General features: G+C 36.9%; 1 protein-coding gene across 1 annotated transcript; it reads right to left on the bottom strand.

Annotated features, from left to right (window-relative positions):
- Positions 1-27,574, bottom strand: SEC23A (SEC23 homolog A, COPII coat complex component). The gene is made up of 20 exons (XM_050334962.1): positions 27,439-27,574; positions 23,388-23,629; positions 21,513-21,570; positions 21,173-21,259; positions 19,771-20,007; positions 19,592-19,671; positions 18,971-19,115; positions 18,485-18,643; positions 17,656-17,771; positions 16,747-16,870; positions 15,533-15,613; positions 13,720-13,809; positions 12,354-12,460; positions 11,209-11,362; positions 10,405-10,482; positions 9,187-9,348; positions 7,649-7,735; positions 5,650-5,805; positions 4,983-5,048; positions 1-1,437 (listed from the first exon to the last, which is right to left on the bottom strand). Exons 2-20 carry the CDS (start codon positions 23,606-23,608, stop codon positions 1,348-1,350), a joined length of 2,298 nt encoding a protein of 765 aa, XP_050190919.1. The 5' UTR covers positions 23,609-23,629; positions 27,439-27,574; the 3' UTR covers positions 1-1,347.

Raw genomic sequence — 27,574 nt, 5'->3', positions numbered from 1 at the left:
TGAGAGAAAAACATGTATTTTATTTGTTTTGAGGCAAATGGAGTTCATCTCATTTAGATCAAAGAAATGGAGAGCAATTGATTTAATCAAGTTTTTAAGAATTTACAGAACAACCACCCTCATGCTTATCACACCAGTAAACAACTGACTTTCCTATGTGAAAACCCTCTTCCTTTAGACTTGATACAATTTTTTACTGCCCACTACCACACTTCACTCTTTGCTTGTCAAAATGTCACATTACCTATGTAAACATGTGTTTTATGTGTAAACTTCAACAAGTAAATGGGAAAGCCTACTAATTTACCCACCAAAAAAATTAAGTATTAACTAAATATCAAATTAATTGCATCATATGTCATGTAATACTGTTTCAAAAAGAACTACAGCCTGTGGAATTCATAATAAAAAAGATGCAGAAAGAAAAAGCAGATGTGCAGTGTCATGCATTAGTGTAATACACATTATAAGGCAATAGTAAAAAAGGTGAATTTTTTTTTAAGCATACTCGCCAAGACAAAAATCAAGGCTGTACTCTTAGTCAGTTCATTTTGGTAGTGTAGGATTACTTCTTAGCTGAAAGTAGAACTGTTTTTTCTTGAGTATATTCACCTGTTAACTGTGTTTGACAATACATTTTTGTCAAAATTCATAAGGATTTAAATTTCATTCAACAACACATTTTATACTTTTTCAGTTCAAATTTTCTATGTTGAAATAAAGAAAAACTCTGTTTCCAAAGAATCAAACAGAGTAAATGACAAGAAATATTTGAAATGAAATACCCCTAAAATAAACAATACATGAACAGTAATATCTCTGCAGGCAATAAAAATTCATCAGCCTAAGTCAAAAGACTGAGTTAATACCATTTTTATATGTTTTTTGTTGGTGATTTGTTCACTCCATGCTCAAACTGAGTAAGCAAAAGTAATCATGTGGCAGTCTGGAAAGCCCAACATCACCAAAGATTTCCTTTATTGTTCAATGGGTCTTTGCAGTGCTGAGCAGGATCAACTCCAACCCTTTAAAAAGGAAACTGAAATCACATCTCAAAGTTGTGGCAAATGATCTCAAAGTAACTAGAATATCACAGTAATCAAAATGACTGTTCTTTTCCCTCTGCTTATAACTTAATTTACTACCTGTCATTTTTACAAACTGCAGTTCACATTAAAACATTTGCTGATAACAAAAGCTTTTCTTTGAAAACAACACTGCTTTACATCTAGTCAGGCAGCTTGTGCATATCAGAGCATTCTGTCAAGTGAGACATGGGAAAGGGTAAAGGAGAAAAAGCTGAAACATGGCTGCAGTTTATCTGTGCCTTTAGTGCACTGCAGAATCTCAGGCAGCACTAGAGACAGCAAGTTTCTTCAGATGATCCATAAATACTTGCAAGCTGACATCATCAGTAAGAATGGGTGCTCCAGACTCCTACAAAATAAGAGAAACAAGATGATTATGCACATTGTGAAGAAAAAGCATTTTAAGGCACAACATGTTCCACTGAACAAACATTTTATAAATTTAGAAAGACCTTAGAAGAGTACCATTACTGAAATCCTCTGACAAAAAAAACAGCAGACTGTACATTTACATACATTTTCATATGTTTATACAAATTCAGGCATAACCCAGAACTACACTCTTTCATATTAATGCATACAGAAATGAGCTGCTGTATAGTAAGATTTACATCAACCAGATAAAACTCACGAGTTTTTGACAGCTGCCAAATACTAACTCACAATTTTTTAGAAGTAAATAAATTTCAGTGGCACAGTTACTGCATGATTCCTACCTCAGTGGAGCAGACAAAGGGGAGAGAAACAGTAATATGCAAGTGACACAACTAACAAATTAGTATCTGTCAGTGAAGCTCAGACATATCAAAATGATGAAAGGAAGAAACAAATCCACTAAGGGTCTGATTTGACACCGAGTAAAGGTCAACTGGCTTTCCCAAGAAGAGTTGGGCCAACTCTCTCCTCCTATAGCTCTGTGTCACCTAAGAGAAAGACCAAAAAATCTGAAAGTCATGAAAAATCAGATCACAAAAGATCTGAAAAAACCTTCTGGGTGGATTCTTGCAATTTATTTTTTGAGCCTCAGAAGTATTTTAAGAAATCCAAGAAATTCTAAATGGTCAGGTTTTAATTACTATTTTTGAACAAACTTACCATCAAAATAAAACAACACTTGGCAACTCTGCAAATGTTACATAGTCTTTTGAGACCAGTCTGCCACTATTTCCATTTACAGATGTAAGAACAATTTCTATAAATCTCACCAATTCAACCATTTCAAAGGTACTAGGCACTCATATTTACAAATTAAACCAGAGGTGTCTGGACTGTTGCAAAGTCTTCCAAAACACAGACTTAAAAGTCTTAACGAGGATGCTTAGAAGTATCTTTTTGAGAACTGTGGCTTTTGAGAACTGGCCAAAACAAGTTCTCAGTTAATGATCAAGGGACAAATCCAAGTGCAGTAAGATTTCTTGGATCACTACAATATGCATCTACTCTCAGGGAAGGCACACTAAATTATATGCCAGCTGATAGCAGCAAGGTGAAATTAAAGGATGCTCTACTTCCAAGCCTGTTAAATGCTAAGCCTGAGATCTCTTATTTAAGAATCATATAATCATTTAGGTAGAAAAGACCTTTAAAGCCACTGAGTCCAACCATTAACACAGCACCACCAAACCCCCACTAAACCATGCCTGTAAGTGCCCCATCTGTATGTCTTTTAAATACCTTCAGGAATGGTAATTCCACCCATTCCCTGGGCAGTCTGTTCCAACCCTGTTAACAACTCTTCCTGTAAAGAAATTGTTCCTAATATCCAATCTAAACCTCCTCTGGTGCATCTTGAAGCCATCCTCTCTTCTCCTATTGCTTGTTTCCTGGGAGAAGAGATCGATCTCCACCTCTCTACTACCTCCTTTCAGGTAGTTGTAGAGAGAAATAAGGTCTCCTTTGACCCTCCTTTTGTCCAGGCTAAACAACCCCAGCTCCCTCAGCCACTCCTCATAAGACTTGTGCTCCTGACCCTTCAGCAGCTGTTGCCCTTCTCTGGACATGCTCCAGCACCTCAGTGTCTTTCTTGTAGTGAGGGGCCCAAAGCTGAACATGGGATTCAAGGTGTGGCCTCACCAGTGCTGAGTACGGGGCACAATCACTTCCCTGGTCATGGTGGCCACACTACTTCTGATACAGGCCAGGATACCACTGACCTTCTTGGCCACCTGGGCACACTGTTGGCTCATGTTCAGACACCTGTCAACCAGCACCCCCCAGGTACTTTTCTGAAAATTTCAGCTGCATCTTCAAAAACCAACCACATAACAGGGATGCATGAAAACCTTACTGCTATCTTCTGAAAATGTTTTTCATACTGTTAAGGCACCTACCTACTAAAACTTAAAGAAAATCTTTAATCAGAATATTAAAAACCAAACTAGGTAGTTTATCACCTCCTAAAAGATGATTTCAGTGGCGTATGGGTGCCCTCTTCAGGTCAGTGTGGACTTTCAGTTATGCACAAACTAAAATTACATGAAACAATCCAGGGAGGTCATGAAAAAACAAGAGCAAGATGCAAATCAGTTTTAAATTTTCTCCCAACAGATACACTTCTCACTTCAGAATTTGTACGTTATTCAACTTTGTTCACAAAAACCCCTGCAAACGCAAGAGCATATTATGTTGAGCGCATGCCCAATGTTAATACATTTCTTATGTTACCCTAGAATTCTTCTCAACATTAAAAGGGAAAGTTGTCTTTTATAAATTGTATTGAAGAGTCTCACCTGTCCAGCATGAATAATTTTCTTAGAGATGAGGTAAAGAACTGTTTTTTATTTGCACTTGGAATACTGCTTCACTTGCTTACTAATTAAATGAGCAAAAAACAGTTGCCCTGTACTGTGGGAAATGTGAAAATTTCCAGGTAGTGTTTAGATAAAAACAAGACCTTCCAAACTACAGGATTTTTGTGTATGTTGTGGGGTAAACATGATGAAGAGAGATAGTAACAGACTGTTTGTTAGGTTATCGACTTCAGAGGCAAGGGAATTTGGGATTTGGGTTCAAATCATGCTGGATTCAACGCAGCACAGAGTTTTCAAGTATTTTCACTCTGGAGCTCAGTGCTCTTCACTGCCTGAAGCTTCATTAGACCAATTCATCCTATGAAAACGTAACCCTGATAAAACTTATCTGACAAAGATCACGGCCAAAAGATTGTTACAGAGCTTTCTCATTCATGATTTTACACTGTCAACCCTTTAGCAAAATACTCTGAGAGCACAGTTAATACGTAGCTTCAAGTGTCTGATGCCATTACATTTGCATGCGAAAATTACACTCCACTAGCATTCAACCCATAGCAGTGTTTCTCTTCCCACTAAAGAAGTTGAGTGTGGAAGGAAAACACGGAACAGAGATGCAACATTCAAGAATAAAAGGTGCTCCAGAAAGTTTAACTTCTGAACTCTTACATAACTTCCTTCCTAAAGACAAGATTTGTAAACTGATTCCTGGTCAACTGGACCACAAAAATTCTGGAAAACGTCAATACGCTGGCACTGATGTATTTTCTAGTTCTTGCCCATAACTATCTTCAACATTTATCTCCTCTATTGCAAAAAGGTCCTTTAGTCTTCACATGTGGTAAGTACTCTCACTGCCAGGATTCTGAAGGTATTAATAGGGATGAGGTCTAAAGCTCTGTGAGAAGGAGATAACAATACAAGGTTGCAACATGCTAACTGAAGAGGAAGCTATAAAGTGAAGGTCAAAGAGCCTCACATTTTTTCAACTTCTATAATTTTAGTTACATCAGACCAAAATTACATTTCTTTTTCAGTTTCGAAACTTGGCATTATCACTTATATGTACACAACATGTTACTTGACTTCTGAAATAGGGAAAAAGAAAATCGTGTACAAGCTTTATCAGCAGATTCGTACTTACCTGTCCCCACGCGTACATATTGTTATGAGTCTGAGAGGGATTTACTTTTGAAAGCAGGAAGCGAGCCTTTAAAAAACAAAACCAAGACAATAAATTAATCTTCTCAAATAGGATATTCTTGCGCTCAGAAAAAAGTTGCACGTGTATTTGAAATACGTAAATTCTATTCTTTGGAGATGCAGACACCTATCCAGAGCAGCAAAAAGCACCTCTATAAATAAAGCTATTTCCTGGACTCTATAGCTATAATGCAGAACTGCTAAGAACTTTTTGATGCAGCTGAAAGTAAGCTTTTGTCTTTTTCTAAGCACTAGCAAAGTAAATATGAATATCAACAAGACATTAATTAAGAAGTTTTGAAAAAATAACACAAAGAATAATTCTGGTACTGGTTCAGAGACCCACACAAGTACTGTCTTTTCTGTCCTACACACCTTAAAAACAAAGAATCCAAGAGACAAAGTCAGTAGGGTAAAAATAATAATAAATAACAGGAATTCACAGATTAGAGGAAAAGCTGGTATTAAATATCTCGCTCTGTAAAAGCTTTAAGATTCAAAATGTTCACTTGAAATTTATATTCATTTTAGCATAGAAATGCATGTTTATTACCAAAAAAAAATCTCATGACATTACCAACGCACCATTTCCTAGATTATATAAATACCTGGCTTCCTCCATGCTCTGTATCAATATATCTGGGCATTGGAAATCTGGAATGGAGAATTTCTTGGGCATCGTCTATCGGAGCTTGTAGCAAGTGGTGAAAATTTTCATATTCTGGCATATCTTGGTACCCCGACTTACGCCACTGAGCTATGGTCTGGGGACAGGAAAGAAGGAAGTTTATAACCGAAAAGAAGCAAGTTTATAACCAATTCACCAATCTTTCTTAGAAAATACACAGGACTTTTCTGAGGAAAATGTGACATTGCTGGCCTCTTTTCTATCACTCACCCCTTTCTGCCCTAGAACATGCAAGTTAATTTTCAAAAGCCAAGATCTTGCAAGTAACATGCCATTAGATTTTTTTTTTCAAACTCTTAACATTTTCTGATCTGTCTTTCCTTTTCTATCATCTTTTGTATGTTAAATATTTAGTTTAGAAGGTCAAAGATACCATTTACACTTCTCTATTTTGCATGTCTATGACACATTATAAATAACTATTTATACTGATATTTATCTTTCAGAGCCTGTAGCGAAACCTCCTCACTTTCTAGGAGTGAAGCTGGCTGCTCAAGCACAGCTCAGTGATACAGGCTGTTGTTAGGAAAGACTCCAGGGAGACCCTTAGCAGGCAGGCATTCCTCCCTCCTCTGCTTGGCAGCTGCTTTTAAGCTGAGGGTCTCATTCCTGACTCCTGCCTGAGCTGCACAGCAGCCACATCTGTATCTGCTCATGTATCCTACTCATCCTGACCCCTATCCGGGTACCTGACTGTCTAACTAGAACCTGGACCTGCTTCATCCCCACTGACTTTTCTGGTGATCTGGACTAAAGGCTGAGCCTGGTTACTGCCCACAACTACTCTGCTTGCCCTGCTCAGGTACAGTGGGGGCCAGGTCTTCAGTGGCAAGACCTCTGCCTACCTTGCAGTGATGATCAGTTCCCTGTTCCTTTTCCCTCACAGAGCAGGTTGCCCCTGCTGCTTCCTGACAAAAATGACGTAACATTTTGCTGCTTAAGAAGCGTTGAAGTTTAGGAAATATTTTTATCAGTGCAGCTACAAGGATATGATCCAGAACAGTATTTTTCAAACTCTCAGCTGTGAACCATTTACAGTGGCAAGGTAGTAAAAAGCAGCAGCTCAATTCCTCCAGGGAAGCAGAGAACTAGGAAATCACAAGCATTTGTATTTCAATTACTACGGAATGTCTATCTACCTAACTGCCAGGAGCAGTTCCATTCCTCCTGGACAGTGCAGATGAAAGGTGAATATAAAGCTGTGTTCTGACTCCCTGTCCCTGAAGAACTAATTTAAAGGTCTAAAATAAATGAGTGAAAATCTGGGGGGAAAGGAAGAGGCAGGGAACGACACTTTTAAAGGTAGGAAAGATACTGATCTAAAACAAATAATCTGCACATTGAAGCTAATTAATCTTAAACGCATCATAAGAAATAAGACCAAAACATAAACTAATGTCACATATCTGTGTAATAATAATAAATATAATAAATAAATATAATGGCCAGTCTTCACGAGTGAAGATCCGGGGAAGGTCTTTACACCTTCCAGCCTGCGCATTGGATTTTTTTTTTTTTAGGTGAGACACAGTGTGCGCGGAACTGAGCCCACCCTTTAATCCTAAGGTTCATCTGCCGGGGCCAAGCGAGCTTGGACGGTGGCAGCGAGGTCCTTAGGACGTAGGTGGGTTGCCTTTAAGGGCTAACGAGCCCCACCTGCCCGGGAGTGGCCCTGACCCGGAATCGAACCCGGGTCTCCGCGGTGATAGCGCCACGCCTTTACCACTAGACCACCAGGGGCTCCGCATATCTGTGTATAGGCATGTCAAAGTACCAAACTACAGACATTAACTACGACTCTGCTATCAGCCAAGCAGATGAGAGGGTCACGTACTGAGGTGCACTGGAACTGGAACTCAACTCCCACAGTGTAGCACTCCTACTGAAAGAGTGTTTATGTAAGCAATGACAACTCTTACCTCCCCATGATAAATAAGGATCTGGAAAAAGGTGTCCATAAGGAGAATGCGATCTGGTAAAATGCTGCTGCTATCCAGAAGAACAGGCTAAGGTTTAAAAATAAACAAAAAATTACCAACTGATGCATATTTGGACAATCAGATGGCATCGCCAGCTTTTTGAATCAGTAACTGTATCTCAGGAATTTTCTCAATCATTTACTAAAACGCTACATTTGTTCCTTTTCATGTCCCCCATCTGCAACCCACACAATCTCATTCTGAAGTTATCCAGCCTGATTCTGAATATATAACTTCATGAAAGTAATAAAAAATGTATTCAAGACCCAAAACTCCTTTCATTATTATGTACTTTTCTAGTCTTGCAATACCTCCATATTTACCTATAGAATGTAATTAATTTGAATTGTATGTCAAAGATTTAGAAGTTATTTGAGTATAAGATTTGGAGGTTGTAGGTTGTTTGGGATTTTTTTTAGTCTTGTTCTTGTAGCTATTATTACTGTGCATATATATCCACCAATACCATATATAGTAAACACTCATGATTTATGAAATCTAATGCAATATTTAAGGTTTTAATTCACCTTTTTAAGGCTAATGACAACATATTGGCACTATATGATTTAACTGAATCAATACTATATGATTTAATTGAATCAATATCGCTAGGGATACCAAAAATATTATTATTCATTCTACACTGAGACATCAGCTCCTGCTTAATCAGATTTCTCCTTTGCATCACCAATGTGACTACTTGTTTTTCATACATGGGAGAATGCTCTTACGCCTGTGAGCTTCACAAGCCACCTTATTATTTTAAACTCTACTTTTACAAGTCCTTTTTTTTTGACTCCATGGATAGTTTAAAAAAAAAAAAAATCCTAACAGAAGTTAGAATTCCAACCTGCCAAGATCTTTTACTACTATGTTTGTTTCACTGTCTCTCTTTTATGTAGGAGATTATTTTGGTTGTCTCCTCTCTTACACTTCTTTCAGAAGCTTCTTGGAAGATCAGTTTTTTATTTTACGTTTATACAGAACGTGCCATGACAAGGTCAGTTGGAAGGTTCTGTACCAAATCTACACATAACAGGAATCACTTCAAAACTAGAAGCTTTGGATTAGGACATTAATATAGAGGAAATTTCATATATTTCGCCAAAAAACCCACAACTTTTCTTTCAGACTCAACAGAAAAAGTACATTTTAATTAAAATCATTTTTGTTTAAGTTTACTTTCTGGAACCACAAACATAAAAGCAAAACTGCTACAGCTCTTAAAAAATAACAAAAAAATACCATTCCTTAGTTTAAAACATCATCTCTTTAAAAAGTGAGTTTTGATCTCAAGACTTCTACATCAGAATTCTGAGATATGCCTTGTTCATTGTATGTTGTAAATTAAATGAATATTCTTTCTCATAAAATAGATTATAAACTAACACCTTATATAACATGCAATAGTGAGGACAACAATCACTTCACTCAAAAAAGCACCTCTTAATCTACTATGAAGTTATATTTGCTGATACCTCTGGAGGTCCATTGAAAGAGTAGGCATAAAGAATTGGCTGAACCATGATAAGCGACTGGGTTAGATCTTGACGCATAAAGTGATGACGATAGTATGAGCTCTCATCCGGACTGTTGTTAAAAACTTGTAAGAAAGGAGATCTTCTCAAGTGAAACATAAACTGCAATACAAGAACCATTTGTTTGAACTCCCACTCCAAGATAAAAACGACAGTTGCACAAGGAGATAAATGTTTTCCACAAACTACGAGATCAATGCCACAATAAAATTGAATTCTAACTCCTTTAACATTTCTAACTTGTATATGCAGCTCTACCAGTTTTTATATATTCTCATGACAGTAAGAGAGGTATCAGAATGGATAAACCTACAAAGCTGCTTTGAAGTAAGAGAAAAATTTAATATTCCTTCTTCTGCAATACTAACTGATAAATAGTATGAAGAAACATTGTCAAATCCTTTAAGTCCTACTGTTCCTGTGAGGGAGGCTGCTGTGCTGGAACAAAGTAAGTTATAGCATGTGTACAGAAAATACAAACCACTACAAAGTTGAACTTTGCTAGTAAAATGGAAAAAGTATATCCCCTTATAGTTGAATCAAATTTTCCACATGTTGAATCAATCTCTCCACAACATTTAACACCTTGAGACACATTAGTAGGTGGCTCGAACAGAAATATTATGGAAGTCTAAGGAGAGTCCAGAAGTGACATATCTGGAGCCATCAGAATGAAGTAATTTATCAGAACAGATTATTAGCAAAGAAACTATTTGAAGTTTAATAACCAAGGTCAAGTTCACGTCACAGGGGAGTGTTTCTTTTGTGGTCAGTATCATGAATAATATGGGAAAGAAACAACAAAGCAAACTCATATATTTTTTACATTTCTGAATTTCTTTATTACAACTACCCTTAAAAAAGTGTCATTATATGATTTCAAATTCAGGTAAGATGAGGATTTCATTATAGGAGAAACAAAAAATATACACAGTTAGTCAAAGTTTAACTGTAAGGGCAGAGGACAAAAGGGGACACAGCAGCACAGGTAACAGGAAGTGATTTGCCTAATGTCACACAGCAGTCAGTAGCTGGGGGCAGGGGGTCAGTTCATTCTGATATCCATGTCTTACTTCACTCTGTACTACAAGGCCTCTTTCTTCACTGAGCATTCTCTTTTCATCACTTATACACAAACCCTCCAATAGACAAACTCACCTGTGGGTAAAGTGAAAAGGTTTCCGAAAATCTGAAAGAGTTTGGATCATCCTTGTGATATTCACCAAATTTCTGACACTGGAACAAAAGAAAAAATTACCAAATTCTAAATTAAGAAACATACTTGCTTGGTCATGCCACTACTGTAAGTTTGGTTGTATCAGATACATGACTGGTGGTGCTTACAACTTTGTAAACAAACAGAAACCTAGCAAAAACATTTATGTAAGTTCTCAACAAGCAGTGATTTTCTTGCATATTTAATGTCTTTTTGGGGTTTTTTTCTCTAAAATCACTAAGCAGAGTTAGATGATTAAAACACCTCCAAAGAACATGTTTAAAAGTAAATTATTGATAACTACTTACTTACAGGTAAAAAGAAAATAAATTAAAAAACCCAAACAGAAAATTGAACTTTTGAAAATAAAAAAATTCCATATGGGTTTCTAGATACTTTGGACTCCCTTTTTCCCTCTCCCCAAAAATATTTAATCTACAGTATCATTACAGGCAGCAGAAAGTAGAGAAAGCTTTGATTTCTGCAAATCTCATGTTATCATTTCTCTTAATTGCTGGCAATTATCACATATTGAGGAAACATTAATAAATCAACGGAAAACACACTTGCTCTTTTTTCATTTAAAATAGAATATCTTAGTTCATTCTGCATACCCTCATGTGGAAATGAAGCATTCAGCTCATTTTTTGTTTTTAAAGAAACAAATCACTGAACACTAGTCATTTAAGAATTATGTGTCTGCAAGCAAGAAACCAATCTGACTCTTTCAATATGGCTCTTTTTACCAGGCGTATGAGTTGTCTGTCCAGCCACCTAAGCACATCAGGCCCCTCCTCTGTCTCTGCTCTGTACACTGCCAATCTAGCCATGAGAATTGCAGCAGCTTCCTGGTCAAAAGATGCAGCAATGTTTTGAATCTGGGTCTGTGCATCTGCCCAGCTGCAAAAGAAAAATACAATATTTTCATCACAGTGATAGGAAAGATGTCCAACCCCAAAATATTCCTTCACAATTAAGGCAAAGAAAGCAGCGTTAGCAGTTTAACAAACTGATGCTGGAGCTTCAAAAAAAATCTGCTGGGTATAAACAAGCAGCATCTCAGTTAGCCGTTCTTTAATTAGAAATGTCCCTTATTTGTACAGATGCCATGCAACAAGTGAAATAAAATATAATGTCACTAATAACAGCTATTAATTTTTTTAAAAAATATAATTATGAAAGGTAAGTTACAGAAAGCACCATCCATAAAGCTTAGCACATATTCCCACTCTAGCAACATTCTTGTGCACCTTGATTGTTCTTTTCAATTTATAAGGTGAACTATTAATCCTCACCTTTTATCAGTTGCCAAGGTTTTACTAATACAACTAATGTAATTTAACAACATAGTCATATCAACAGGGCAATATTTTTTTCAATAAACTGAATTTTCCATTGAATTAACCAAGCAATGATCTCCTTCAGCTTAAAAGAAATGTCACTGGACACTGAAAAATGCCTTTATAATATTAAACATCACATTCTAAAATTGTGAATCAAGGAAACTGCAGGTAAGGGTTACACATGCAAAAAGAGGTATTTACATTCCCCCTGAACTGCAGCTAGAACTCTCAGGTTAAGTTATGAAGTGATTGTTGCCATTCCATAAGTCCAACCATGTCCTCAGTTTAAACCAATGAATTTCACTGAAAGCTTCCCCCTCATCTAAAACCACTTGGTTTACTTCAGAGCACTGCCATCAAATCATTATACAGCCACTGCAACCTCTCAGAGAAGCAACTGTCTCAAAGGTACGCTCATGCTTTCACCACCTATGGCACTGTATATCCCAGAACAAGAAAACAGGTACAAAATCTATAGAGTAAAAGGCATATATCTATATATATATCTCCTGATTTTTCAAAAATCATTCATCACAAGTAGAACATACTTTCTGGCAACTGTGGTCACTCTGATACGTCTCTGCCCACTGGAATGTTGGTACTGAGTCACAAACTGGATTGCACCACGTCCTCCTTGAGGAATGGGAGCATTGTGCTAAGTACAGGAAGAAAAAAAATTAAATTAAGGAGAATCTCCAGATTTTACAGTATAACTTGAAAGTATGTAACTAATTACTACAAAATCGCAACATTCTTTGCAATAGGCAGCCCGAGTTATATAAATTAATTGTCTGGTGCTTTGATTATGTTGAGTATCTTTACTAAATATGGTTAATGCACTTGGAGACTGTTAAGGGATATGTTGGAAGCAGTTGGTGTCTCCACCAGATACCCTTAAAGCAACCAGTGCTCCCTCTTTCCACATACCCTTACAGAGACATTGTCCAAGGGGCCTTACAATTGCTGATTTCATTTCATTCTACTTGAACAACTGGAATTACAGGACAAGAAACCTGATATTATTCTAAAATGTTGAATAATGAATCTCCAAAATTGCTGTCAAAACAAAGATTGGAATTCAAGTGTAAATTGAAATTTCAAAACTCTAGTCAGTGGAAATACAGGTTTACACACTAACTAGGAAAGTAATTCAAAAGAGAAAGATAGTTAAAATCAATTTTGGCCAGTTTTAGAGCTACTAATAACATGAGACCAAAATAAACATGCAAAAAGTAAAATGGAAAATGGCTAAAGTAAGTTCAAGTTTTCAAACCTTTGCATAGATAACAAACCGTGAAATACAGTATACTAATTATATAGAAACTACAGTCAGCTCATGTAGTTCCTGAGATTCAAATATTTGGAAGAAGAGGAAGCGTGGGAAGGAGTGGCACATTTGCTCCTCATATTTTCATCTTGTTTCCTAGTAGCCCCTCAGGGAAACAGGAAACCAGGCTATATGCCCCTGACACCTTTCAATGAAGCCAATCTTTACTTGGAAATACTGAGCAATTAAAGCAAAAATCAAAATGTAACATTATATAGTAATTACCTTGTAACTAAAACATCATGAAATACTGGAAAGCACTTTTAAATACACAGATTACAGTATTTTCATATAATGCAACTGAAATACATTTAATAAGTAACACTCTGAAAGGAAGAATTGGAGTTAAAAAGATTACGAGCTCTATCCAAATCTGTAGAGCTCTTTGGTTCCCATTATCATATTCAAGAAGAAGATTAGTTCATCATTAAGCAGTTAGGGTCCATCTCTAAACTTTGACAACACAAAATGGCAGCATCATTTGTATCCCTGTTACTGTGCAGGGAACCACACAAAAATAAAGGCTTCAATAGTTACATAAAATAAAATTACTGTGATGACTAGAGAAATAGACAAATATTTATTACCTGGTTTACCACCTCAAAGTACAGTGCAAGTGTTGTAGTAGGATTAAGACCACAAATCTTCCACTGACAAGTGCCTCCTGTTCCAATCTCCTGCAGGAAGATGTTATAACACTTTTACAAACTAGAAGTATTTCCTTGTTTGTGAAATACAGCATCTAGCCATTATACACAACTGCTTACAACTACTCTGTCACGAGCTTTCTCCCTATTCAGTCTGTCACCTTTTCACACACTCTTGCAAAACAACTGTAGCACTGGTTGTGGGAATAATAACAATACAAAAAAGGGATTGCTGTTTTAAAAGATTAAAGCATTAGAAAGACAAGAAGCTGGCATTAGAAGAAAATTAAAAAGCAGGTCAGAAACAGGAAAAAGTACCAGACTTTGCTTAAACAGCCCCAAGATAAGAGGCAAGAAGCACCTGTAAGTGGAAAGACTTTTCTAAGGCACAGCAGTAAAATGTAGAGAACTTACACAGTATACTGTACATGGTTACATAGTCTTTAATAACTAGGAAGATAACTGTACACAGGTAGTGACCTATTTCAACTGACAATTCTTTTTTGGCATCAAAGGAACATAAATATCCAGAAAAGCCCATTAAAATAATTCATTAACCATAACGGACACGGTGAAACTGCATAAGACATTCAAGGAAAATTATGCTGCCAATACTGTCACTGTGCTTGTATCCATTTAAAAGCATTATGCCTATAGGAATTGTCCAGTTCCCACTGAAATGAGCTGCGTGCATCCTCATTTTATTCATATGTTTTACCTCAAAATTTTTAATTCTGATAATTTCAACAAAAAGGTGTTTGGAATATAAATTATATAATTGCAAGGCAAAAGAATGACAGAACAGACACGAATTCAAAACTGAGTTTCCTATTACATCCTATGAAATAAATGTGTAGTTTAAATACGATGATGTACATTTAATTGGGTTTTTAGGGTTTTAACTTTTATTGTAATATATGTGGTCCCTTCAGGCAATGAAGCAATAAAATCTGTACCAGATCACTAAGAAAAAAAAACACTGATTATACTGAGATTTTTAATTCACAAAGATGCAACTATAAACACAAGAAAAATTAAGGAATGAAAAATGCTTGATTAAAGCAGGCCACTTGTGAGCATTTTCATACTGGAAAGTGCTCTATTATGCAAATTGTTAGGAACAAAAATAAGACTTCTCAAATGTGAGAGATTTGGTTACTTGCATGAATTGTTTTTTATTAGTAATCAAATGTTAACAATATTATCTGATAAGAAAATAAGTGATGATTTAAGTCATATATAATTTAAAGGAGTTACTTTAGGAGCCTGCAATCTTCCAGTAAATTAAATGGGCATTTGGTGAAACAGCTACAGAAATGGGAAGGCAGAATCAAGATAAAGTGAATGTTTCCACAGTCTTGTATGCTCCTGTTCTCTCAAGTCTTTCTAAAATGTGTATTTTTATCGTTCACTTTAGGTAAAAGGACATAGCTTTGATTTTAACAATAAAGCATTGATTTCTACTACATCAGGGTGTAAGTTCTGCATAATAATTTTACAGCAACCAAATCCAAACAATCTAAACAAGTGGACAAATCTAAACAAGGAACAAGAAATCTGCAAGGTCTAATACGACTTGAATGTAATCTAGCAATGAATACAACCTTGCATGTATTGAATTTAAAATTGGTAAAAATTGAGCAGTATTTGTTCCATTTGTGGAAAAGTTTCAGCCTCTTGTCAAATCCAAAAATCTTAAATCCTATTTTTCCACAGTAGGATACTACCCTCATTTTCAGCAAAGTTTACTTACATTTTCTGAGACACAAGGTCCTTTAGAGTTGAGAGAGACACAGGGTCCAATTGCTCCAGAAATCTTTACTTCTCTTGAAGTCTTCATATTTAGAATAAAAACATATGTTAACATGCCATGGTAAAGAATTCACTCATTTTTTCATTACATAATTAAAACCTCAATGCATATCAGATTATTGATATCTTTAGGAAAGGGTACACATACAACAATGTTTAGAGAAACTTTCCATGTGCTTACTTTCTACACTTAATTACATTTGTTTGCTGTACCAATTAGTACACCTGAAATAACAGCATGAATATAAATTAAAACATGGAGAAAAGTTGTTTAATTTATGAATTTGAGACCCTACAAAGTATACTGGGTAATGTCTCTTTTCTAACCAAGAGATTAAAATATTCACAAGATAAGATTAAAATTGAAGACTGGCAAGATAAGCCTACACATATCCCACAATGCATTTATATTCTATCTCCTAAACATATGTAGCTAAAGGCAAGATCCAGTTATTTATATTCTTCCAATGTCATTTTTCTGTTTGAAGTGATTTGTACATCTCTCTAGAACTGGGGCTCCCTTTTACATTTTCCAGGATCTTCCAACAAAATTCAAAAGAAAATGGATACAAAAAAAAGAGGGTTCAACTATTTGTCCTAATAAAACAGAATTTTACCAAAAATGAAAGTAACCTCATATTCTTCTACAAGGCAGGATTGCAATAATTTGCAAGAAATATCATGAAGACAGTACCTTCACCTATAGCACATTCAGCTGTAAGCTTCTCAAAAGGGTGGAGGTGGGAATGACCATTGTTTAAGTGCCAGAAAGGATTCTGATAAGGATGGAAAATGAAAGGAAACCTGTCCTCAACTACACGGAGAAGCTGGACCAAAATCCAAGAAACACTCACTACTGATATCAAAATCAAAGCACATGGCATTCTGAGTTTCTAGCAGATGTTTACTTTAGTTTAGTCTCTCTTTTAGCTGCCACTGAATGCAGGGTGAGAAGGAATTAGCACTATACCTAACTCACATTTACAGAATCACAGAACTACAAAATGATAGCTAGGCAGAACAGCTATAACCAAGCCAACCTTAACACATCTGTTTAGCATGTTCCTAAAAATTCCTTTAAAGGACAAAGATTCCACAGTTTGAAGCCATCCTATTCCAGAGTTTCACGAACATACAGAATTTTTGTATGCTTACCTTTATTTCTAATGTGCCGCCAAATCCCATTTTAAATTGTCCTTGCATATCTTTAGTGAATACTCTCTGAAAGGTTTGTTTGAATAAAGATGTATTGAAAGAGTCTCCCATCACCATGTAGCCTCTAGACAACAACAAAACAAACAAAACCCTTGAGTTAAAATAAATTACTTATTATGCAATAATTTAGCACATGGGATTTATATAGGTTATTTCTATTAATGACTAAAACTAAAGACAGTTCATTGTGAGGCACATTTTTGTCTTCTTAAAATAGACTAACATTAAATTAGTATTTTGCTACAATGTTATGGATGAAAATTTTAAGTGAGTTTCTTGCTCTATGCATCTTGAGGTCATTATGATTATAATATGTAACAAAATCACTGGGAAAATACTATACTGGACTTCAACATTTTAGATGTCTCAAAACCCTGTCATGCAAAGTCAGTTTACTTCTAATATTTATTATTCAAAACTATATTATCTTGTGTAGTTTACTCATTATTTCAGGCTTGTACCACTCTGAAGAGCAAGAAGAACAAGGATGGCAGGTCCTTATCTCTACTGAAACCTGCAGCTTACATATACACACATTGAAAAACAGAAACAGTGCATATGATAAACTGTGTGTTTAAAAGATACCTGTATCATTCAAGCCTCAAACAGATCACATTAAAAGAAAAACAGCAAATCTCCTTCTTATAAAACCCACCATTGTGGTGACAAAATTGCCAGAGGCTGAGAAATTCTAAAATTCCAATATAAATAAAACCAGAACAGCACAGAGTGTGTTTGTGCTATTTTTTTAAAAAGTAGCTCATTTTTTGTAAATGCTTCCTGTTAAACAATACAAAAAACCAAAAACTTGCATCTTTATATACTACTTAAAAATTAATAGACACATACCCAGTGTAGTTGGGACAACACTTCATCTCCAGAAGACCAGTCTGATCCAATGCACATGCATATATGTCAATAACATGACCATTTGTTGCAGCCCGATTAGCCAGGGCTTCAAAATGCTAAATCCAAGATGAAAATACAGTTCACAGCAATTTACAACCTGAACTCTCCTCATCTTCATACTAAATCCCAAACTCCCAGAATTTTACTAAAACATTATCAGACTTTATTCATATAAAAGTACATTTTTAGCTCAAGTTAAAACTAAGACTGGAATTTTCAACACTTAGGTTTTTTTTCTGATAAGCTGATAGCCTAATTCACACTAGAGAGTGCAGTGGTTGCTACTTAATCTAAATTTGATATTTAATCTAAATCTTGATCTTTTTCTTTTTAAAATTTGCATTTAGTACTAACACAGCACCAAATTTACCATTTCAATCTCATGTGTCTATAATGACAGGTGCTTACAACTCAGCTAATTGTTTAAGTTCCCATTATAATCAGTTAAGATGAATTCAACAGGGTTTGGATGTAGTTCACCAGCCCAAATTTCCATTTTAGATTAAATTAACTATGACTAAACTCTACAGTCTAGCCCTCCCCAAACCACAGAGGCAGTTTTGAGCAGCTGTCTTAGAAGGGTCAGCCTTACACTAGATGTAACATTTAGTAAAATAAATTTTTTCTGACTTAAACCAGAAAAGCACTCCAAAGAACTCCAATATGACTAGAAAAGTCCTAACTCAATCTACTGAAATTTCTGAAGACATTCTTAAGACACACCACTATTCAGAGCCAGGTAAACAAAAACCACACCATCATCTCTTACCTTAGTACCCTTTTTCACATATTTTGCATTGTCTTTTTCAATGTCATGCCATGATCTTATGGGTAACTTCAATTCATCCCCTACAACCATGCCAGGTCCCTGCGTAGCTGGGCCTCCAATGAACATCATTATACGTGCACCAGTATTAGGAAAAGTGCACTGTAGGAAATAAAAGACAAATAAAACCACCAGGTGTTGCTACAAATTGAACCAAATAAATAGCTGTGTATTTATCACACTGAAAGGATTTTAACAACAACTGCACTTCTTCAAAACTTAAATCTGCCATTAATGTAAGTCTCAATTTTGTCTTATTAAAATGGGTAAACGTCCATAATATTCTATGCATATAAGGGATGATATGCATCAGACCATCCTACAAATCTAATATGCATCAACTAGGAAGGTTTTTACATATTGATTGTGGCAGCTTTTCTGCAAGAAAATTATCTGCATATTAGCACAGCTGTAGTTAAAAGCTATTACCTCAAGGAGTCCTACAGCTATAGAAAGAGCCACTCCAGAAGAACGTAAAGGTCGTTTTCCTTGTGGAACAGGCCAAGGATCCCGTTGCAGTTCACCCAAAAGATCAGTTAGATTCATGTCGATTTTCTGCACTGGTTGCAAAAATCTGAAGACAAATACATGGAATTAGTTTAGATTTAAAATGCTAAATGAACATTTTATCAGTTGCTTATTAGCAATATATTAGACATATACCGGTAATGTCTAATTCTAGATTCTAGTCTGGATTCAGAGCAATGTCTCTGCCTCACCAAGATGAAGTCATCTGGAATTACTACATACACACTCAGCTTGAGAAGTTCAGCATAGAGCTTGTAAAACTAAAAGTTGCTGACTTAGAGATACCACCACTATCCAGAAAGAACCCTACTTAGTCAAAAGAATAGAGCAGGTGACACTCTCCAGGACACCAGCCAAATTATTATTGAAGCATCATTATTTATGTATCTATAACATCTCCGAAAAATTCTAATAATTTTACAACTCCTCACTGAGCTGATTGTTTTCATTATCTTAAAATACTGTTTTATCAGTAAATCATTGTAGTCAAGATACATATTCTAGGTATTCTAAGTAGATTACCTGTTAGAAGGTGGTGGTTGCTGCACTTGAGGACCCCGACCAACTTGCGAAACAGCTACTTTCGTAAGCCCTAGCATTTCCTGTAGTCAAATGCATAAGATTTTATTACAAAATTTGTTTACAAACTATTCCATTATCATCACCTTGATGACTTCCTTTTGTTTGCTTCAGTGAATTACCTGAAGCTGTTTTGCAGACAGGTCCTTTGTTCCTCTGAAGACATAACTTTTGGAAATCCCTTCACAGCCAAGTTCATGAACTTGCACCATTCGGCCGAAGGTAATGAGACCTACTAATGCAGTTGGTGGCAAGAGACTAAGCGACATCTGCATGGATTCCTTCAGAGCTTGCAAGTCTTCATCTTCCATGCATGTGTCCACAACATAAAGAAATATCAACGGCATCTGAGGACCACGCTTTGAGAAACACAATTATAATCATATGAAAAACCTTGTAATATTTTCAGGATCAAAAATTAACAAGTAAAGTTCATTTTGTAAAAGTTTTAACTTTAATCATACCAATAATGTCAATGTTCCATCTAACTTAACCCCCTCTCAATTAGTAATGAGGATCTGGAACAAAACCCCTACCATAATGAACTCCACACAAAAAGGAAATGGTTACTACAGAAGAAAGGACAAACTCCTTTCAGGATGTCACGATGGTTTTGAAGCATGTGCCAATAACAATGAACTTTTATTGCTCTAAATGAACACAACAGTCACAAAGATATTCACAATGATAAAATAATCCAAAGTGATGACATTCCATGGCATTTCACCTCATAATTTTACTCTAGAGTTCACCAGTTCTATCCAAACCAATTTTGCTGTACTATAAGCAAAAACTCCATTTACTTTGCATTAAAGGACTTGGTAAAATACAGCTTCCATTCAGTGAATTTCCATTCCGTTCCTCTTCTTTTGATTAAAATTTGTAAGACTTCAGTGAGGATTCAGATTATGATCTACCTCACTCAAGTCTTACAAATTTTAATCCTCAAAACTTTGAGGAGAGATTACAAAAATTTGCAATTGTGAATATTTGCAATTTAGGGTTAGGTCCATTTTTTGTTGTTCTTCAAGTAACTTACATGCTAAAAAAGGTTGGATATTAAAATTTAAACACTTGAACTGAATATATATGAGCTGCTGTCTCCAAACCAGTTAGCCCTAAAACTAACTACTGATCATCCAAATATAAATTTCAATTCAAATTATTAATGAAGTCAATCAACAGTCAGTCAAATTTGAACTGAAATTGCTCAAGCAACTAACAGCAGTGAGCAGCCTCCTGGCACAAACACAGATTAGCCCCCTGTAAAGAAACAGACCAAACAGAAGTATCACCTTTACAACAGACCTCTTTCTTTTTTTTTTTTTTAAACCAGTCTTATTAGCAATCCTAGCGTTCTCATAAAACGTTATGTTTTCCAACTGATGGCATAAATGTTCAATCTACTAACAAGCACATACACATCCAGAGTCATTAAAATGCAGTGAAGAAATAAAACTGAAATTAATTCTTTTTGCATACTGCAATGCTATGAATGTTAGAGATTTTATCTAATGATTTTACCTGTACCACATATTCAATGCTGGAGAATTGAGGCAAAAGTTCAGCTGGCTGATTCATTTCAGATATGCCAGCATAGGTAGGAGGAAACTGCAAATAAAAACACAGAAATTAAGCATAAATGAAAGATTATGACTTCTACAAAAGCAAAAACATACATACGGACTATTTTGCAACAAATGTTCACTACTGTTGTTATGAAAAAAAATCAATGCTATGTCTGAGATACAGCTGCACACTGCTCTTGCCATCAATATCAGTTTGCAACTATAATTTGAAAAATCAAGACTTTCATTTTGCCTTATAGAATATCTTCTATATGCTGAATGTTTCATTTTCTTACCTGATTTCTCTGGTAACAGAAGTTGCAAGCCCAGAGTTTTGCTCGATAATCCACTTGGCTATAAAAATGCAATAAGAAAAGTTTATATAGCATGAACAATTCATTTTCCTCCCTAAGACACATTTCTTTTAGTGTTTCAAAAACACAGTGACTTTGAAAAAGCTTCCTTCTAATATACTTTCTCCTAAATGTCCATATTAAAAACTCAAAATAAGTGAAGCCTTACACAGGTGTATCAGGCAAATTACTGTGTTTAGGAAGAAAGAACGGTCTTCAAGGAAAAAAAGAAAATAAGGAACTTAAAAATACTCAGCCCCCATATTAGAGACTTTCTAGATGGGTTTAGAGAATCATTTTAACTCTCCTTACCTTTGCATTTTTCATTGTTTTCTGCCTCTGTCTATTAGCTGTCAGAGTCTGGGACTACCATGAATTTACCTTATGCCCTAAAAAAACAGGTTCCAATATTACAGCTACCTCTATAATGAAAATAACGGGTTTTTTTGATAAGACTATCTCCGTTTGTCTACATTTTTATTAATATAGTTAATATAAAAAGTGCAAATTGTATCTTCATGCCATAGAGAAGTCTTAACAGAGCCCTACCCACACCTTAAGGGAAAGTAAACTTCATAGTTCTCAATGTACACTTCCTGCTACCATATCTTCTCCTGTCTACAAGGGCAAAAATCTTTTTAAAATATCATCAAATCTTCAGGTAAGTCCCAGTATGCTGTAAATACAAAACAGCTTTATTGCTATCAAATTATCTATACCAATTACAGGGGCTGCAAATTACTCAGCCCAAAGCACCACACAGGCCTCACAAGGTCCCCCCATATTGAGTCTCTAATCACACTTGTTTAAAAAAAAAAAAAATCCAGTCATGACTTGCACACAAGATACAGAAAAACACCCACAGCTTGCTGTAATGTCAGGCATCTGACTGACCCTTTACAACTTTGTCTTTCCATTGTTTTCTTTCCAGCCCTCAAAAAACAGATAACGCTTCTGAAAAAGTTAACTTCAGCTAAGTCTGACTTCCAGCACAATCAGCCACTGTGTTTAATACTGAAGCACAATTCTACATCTGCTTCAAAACTGTCTTTTCTCCCAACCAGGGACAAGTCATTCATACAAATGAACTTGTTCTACAGGACGTTTTACATCACATCTAATCTCTCACTATCAGAATCTTTCCCATGCCTATCAAACTCTAACTTAGAAATTGTTCTGTTTCTTTTCCATACTACTGTAACAGGAATGACATATGAAACACCCCTCCTTTGCTTCCAACCTAAACTTATCCATGACTAGTCCACAATCATTTGAGCTTGTGCCAGTATTACCCTTTAGCTTAAACAGCTTTTCACCCTCTCTCATGCCTACTTCTGATGTTACCCATCTATCTGTCTATCACCTTCTGTTTCGGTAAACTAAACCAGCTAACCTGCTTTGATCTACAAATGAACTAAGGTCAATAATAAAAATAGTTTATTTCACTAGGAAATTAAACTATATCAGAGCCCAACAGTTCAAAAGATACAGTATTGTAACTTTTTACTGTAAGTCACTTTCTAGAGGCAAAATGTTAAGAGTATACTAACTCCCAAGATGTATAGTTCCAGAAAAATAACATACCTAATCAATAACTAAGTACATTGAAAAGACTCCCTAAATGAAAGCTGTGTCTTAAGTATGTACATTACCTACACAAATCTATGTGCAGAACCGTCTAAGATCTGTAAGCCTGAGTTGTATACTCATATGAGGAGCACTTGAACTTGCATACACCAGATCTTTTGCACAGTTCAACTAGCACTATTCTCGAGATTTTAAGGCAAAATACTGTAATAATATATGCATTAGATTTACCATAAGGGATTCAGAACAGCTCGACACGTGGTCCTACTGCACAAAACTGGCTCATACTGAATAGGAGGCAAGTCTGGCCGTTCCTTCAGTGGCGTGAAGAGGGCAGCCACTGGGACTACCATTCTTGTAGCTTCAAGACGACTTGAAGGCCAAACATTCCAGCTGAATCTAACTCCATCTCTGTCCTCATTCTGCTGGATAAATTCCAGGAAGGTAGTCATGGTCAACTTCTCTGTTTATCACTAAAATAAAAAGATAACCATTAGCAGAACGTTGAAACACAAACATTTTTAACCACTAAATATTGAATGCACTTTATAATAGTCACTCATTCAAATATCGTAATTGAGTTACAATCAATAAAACACCGAATAGTGCTTCCTAAGTCCTAAAAGCAGTGTGTGGAATTCTAAGAGGAAACAAAAAAAATATTAAGACTTGCAGGATGCAGCAACTCCTTCAAAATAACAAATAGTTGATAAATTGCAAGCCGAATAGTGCAAAAATACTTATCTTCTGATCACTTCTTGACTTAAGCAACAAACTCAGGCAAAGAGTGTTATAACTAAAGCAATAATTCTAGGGTTGGTCAGAGTAGAGATTATACAGCAAACTAATACTATAAAAAAAGACTTGCTTACAAAAAATACACACAGCTTTAAGGACTTTCACTAATCCATTTAGTTGTTCATTCTGTTCATTAGCAAAAAAATCAGTCATTCTTGCAAATTGTTTTAATTCTCTAACTTATTTTAAGAATGAAATAGCAGAAAGGATTTCTCCTGAGAGTACTTGTTTTATGTCTTCTGCCGTATAAAATTTTGTAGGAGTTTTCTAATCACATTTTTGGTAACTCAGAATGCTGCCTACATGCAAACATAAAGGAGCATCAACATGATATTCCACAAGAGTACTTTCCTACAGCAATGCAAGTGCCATATTCCAATACATTTTCTATCAAGAAGCACTTTTCAACAATTTTTTGAATTCAAATTTACAATTTTGGGCACTGACCCAAGGCTTTCAAAATTTTCAGCTATGATTACTCACAAGCTGGAGCACTGGGAAACACAGACACATCTGAAATGCTCAACAGTACCTGTGAACATCCGGGACAGCCAGTAAGGAGTTCACTCCCTCCCCTCCAAAACAAAAACCTCAGCTTTACACATAGTGTTCTTGTATACCTGTTGCATGATTCACAGTACTTTTATAATACATATGGCATAGGTTTTTCCAGAATTTAGGATATCTAAACTCATACTGGCTAATAATCAAGAATTTACCATAAAAGTCTACATGAATTATGTAAGAGGAAGTAAAAATGCTCCTAGGTCTGAATTTAGACTGTACTAAGTTAATGAACAGCTATTAGAAATGATGGAAACCTCCTGATCTGGGGTTTAAATCAAGAATTCTCACAAGCACACTGAATTCTTAATCCTACAAGAGACTCCTAGAAACTCTCCAATTATCAAAGCCTACCTCTATTTACCAAAATTATAATAGCATTTCTGTGACAGATAAAAACTTTTCAAAATATTTTAAATTATAGTTTAACTTGATGGTTTTATTTTAATGCTGACTTTTAAGAAAACAGATTAACAAAATACAAAGAGAAGCACCATTTTTCACAGCTAATATCCTTAGGAAATAACTGCCAACATTTTAATGTCTTACCGATACTAGGTGCAAATCTGCTCCTATCTAAACAAGTCACGGCAATTGCAACACAGGGAGCATACGGGACTTTGTGCATAAGAGCACTTCCACCATCACTTTTACTCAAATTGCTGCAATGCCATCAGGCAGGGGACAAAACTGAGAAAAAGGAGAGAATATCTGGAGGTTATAATTGCTACAGAGAGATCTGAGATAGAAGTTAATTCAGCTAAGAGAGGAAAGAACAGCCTGGTATTTGAAGAGGATACAGAATTTAAGAAATTTCTCTCTTAGTAGATTAAAATCCATCAGTGTTTTGTGAAAAAGGTGAAGGAGTATTATCCCTGAAAAATGGGGTATTGATGCAAGAATCTGCACTAGGCAACTATCTCCGCTATAACCACAAACTGAATAATCTCTCCTTTAAAAAATGATCTGAGAAGACAGAGCAAATTGCAATTTAAAGGCTATTTCAGTCATTCATTGGCATTGGCTACAGAGTACACCAACTCCAGCTCCAAACACTGCAATGTGAACTCACACTTTCTATACTGGACTTCAAACTGTTTTCTCAACATTTTACTCTAGCTAGCAATGTTTGAAATGGCTTTACGCAGACATTACTTTTACCACTCAGTTACTGTTCCTTAGAGGGCAATGTACAAGCAGTGTGCAGTGACTAATAGTATGCACACACATACATACATACATACATAAAGGACTTTTTTGATTTATTGAGTTAATACTGTTACTTTCTCATAAGGCATGTATTTCCTATTCAGAAGGCAAAACCTGCTAATAATAACTTTCGCCTCCATATTTTCTTCCATTCTTTTCTTCCTTTTCAAGAGCCAATAATGCTTACCTATTTCATCATTCATCAAATGTGGACTCTTGGTCTGATGAGTTACATTCAATACCATTTTCACAGCTATGCAGGCACATTTTCTGGGATAGCTATGTAAAGGTACTGCATTATACAAGAACAGCACACCCTCCTGACCTACAGGCAACACACCAAACTGTGGATACCCAAATGCCACAAAATACATACTGCCCTCAGAAAACCATAGAGAAAGGATTTTTAGAACAGCTGAAAGCAACAGCTCCCATGCTGGGATGTCACTGCTGTCCCTTCTGGCTTCCCTTCTACCTCCCACTGCTAAGGCTGAATGTACCTTGCATCCCTGCACCATGACAATCTGTGTCACAAAAGAAGCCACGCTTGAATTGCACAGAGAATCACTGGTTGACTATCAGCATCTTCAAACATTTACACATCCCAGGTAAATCTGTCCCAATATGGAATATCCCCAAAACAATATCCATCATTCCTCAGAAGCACATACAAAAAAGAAATCAAAGCATTTCTCTTTACAGCATTGTAAGAGTTCCAGCACAGATGGACCAGAGTCCCTCATATGGCTATGCGTTTAAATACCACTAGATCAGTAACAGTTCACTGTGCACTTTTCTCACAAAACACCTACTTTCAGTGTATTATGCACTAACAATCTGGTAAAAGAGATAAGTAATAAAACTTTAATTAATTTTTTAATGCCCAAATCACTCATCAGATAGAGATATCAGCTATTTCAGTTCCAAGGAGGAACTCAAATGCACAAGGAGAACGGCTAAGTAGTTTACCTAAAGCAACTGCAAGCTGTCAGACTGACAACATTTTCACTACTCAAACACAGTCATCCTCCAAACCTGCTCTCCCAGTCTGCGTACTGAGGACTTTTTTTTTTTAATAACCCAGGTATGTGATAACCCAACTAAATTAGAAAAGAAACACACATACAAACGCAGCAGGGCCTGCATTTTGTACAGCTTTACCTACACCTCAAGGCACCCCCGCCAGAGGCACAACGACGCGGGTACAGCACAGCTTGGGCAAGGAGCACCGCGGCCGCTGCCGGAGTGAGCCGCCCTTTACCCCGGGCGCAGCGACGGCCGCGCAAAGGCCGTGCCCCGCCGGCCCTACCCGAGCTCCGGCAGCCCCGGTGGAACGTGGCGCTCTCGGCGGTCCGAGCACCCCCCGGCCCGGGCGGGCGCTCCCCGCCGCACGGGAAGGGCGCCCGCACCCCCGGCTCGGGAGGCCGCGGGCAGCGCTGACCCGCTGCCGGCAGCACCCCCGGACCCTCAGGGCCACCGGGGGTCCCCAGAGCAGCGTCGGGCCGCCGGGAACCCCCCACTGCCACGGTGGGGAGCTCCCACCACACTCGCTCCGGGCTCGGCAGCGAGGCCGGGTGTACCCGTACTCCGCAGCGCGGGGAGCGCGGCTGCCGCCACGGCGCCGACGAAGGACCGTCCTCCCCGCGGCACCCCCAGCACGGCCCGCTCGGGTTGCCCGTACCCTCAGCCCTGCCCTGCCCTGCCCACTCACCCCGTGCCCCGGCCGCCGCCGCCGCTCTCGCCGTGGCCGCTCTCGCCGCCCGCCCGCTCTGCCGCTGCCGCCCCGGCGCTGCCGACGCATCAACATGGCTGATGGGAGAGTCCGCGCCACGTCAAGGGGCAGAGCG

The sequence above is a fragment of the Myiozetetes cayanensis genome, unplaced genomic scaffold (assembly GCF_022539395.1).
Source record: "Myiozetetes cayanensis isolate MyiCay16 unplaced genomic scaffold, myiCay2020 scf6-25, whole genome shotgun sequence".
Classification (NCBI taxonomy): Eukaryota; Metazoa; Chordata; class Aves; order Passeriformes; family Tyrannidae; genus Myiozetetes; species Myiozetetes cayanensis.
This window is presented reverse-complemented; position numbering and strand designations above follow the sequence as displayed.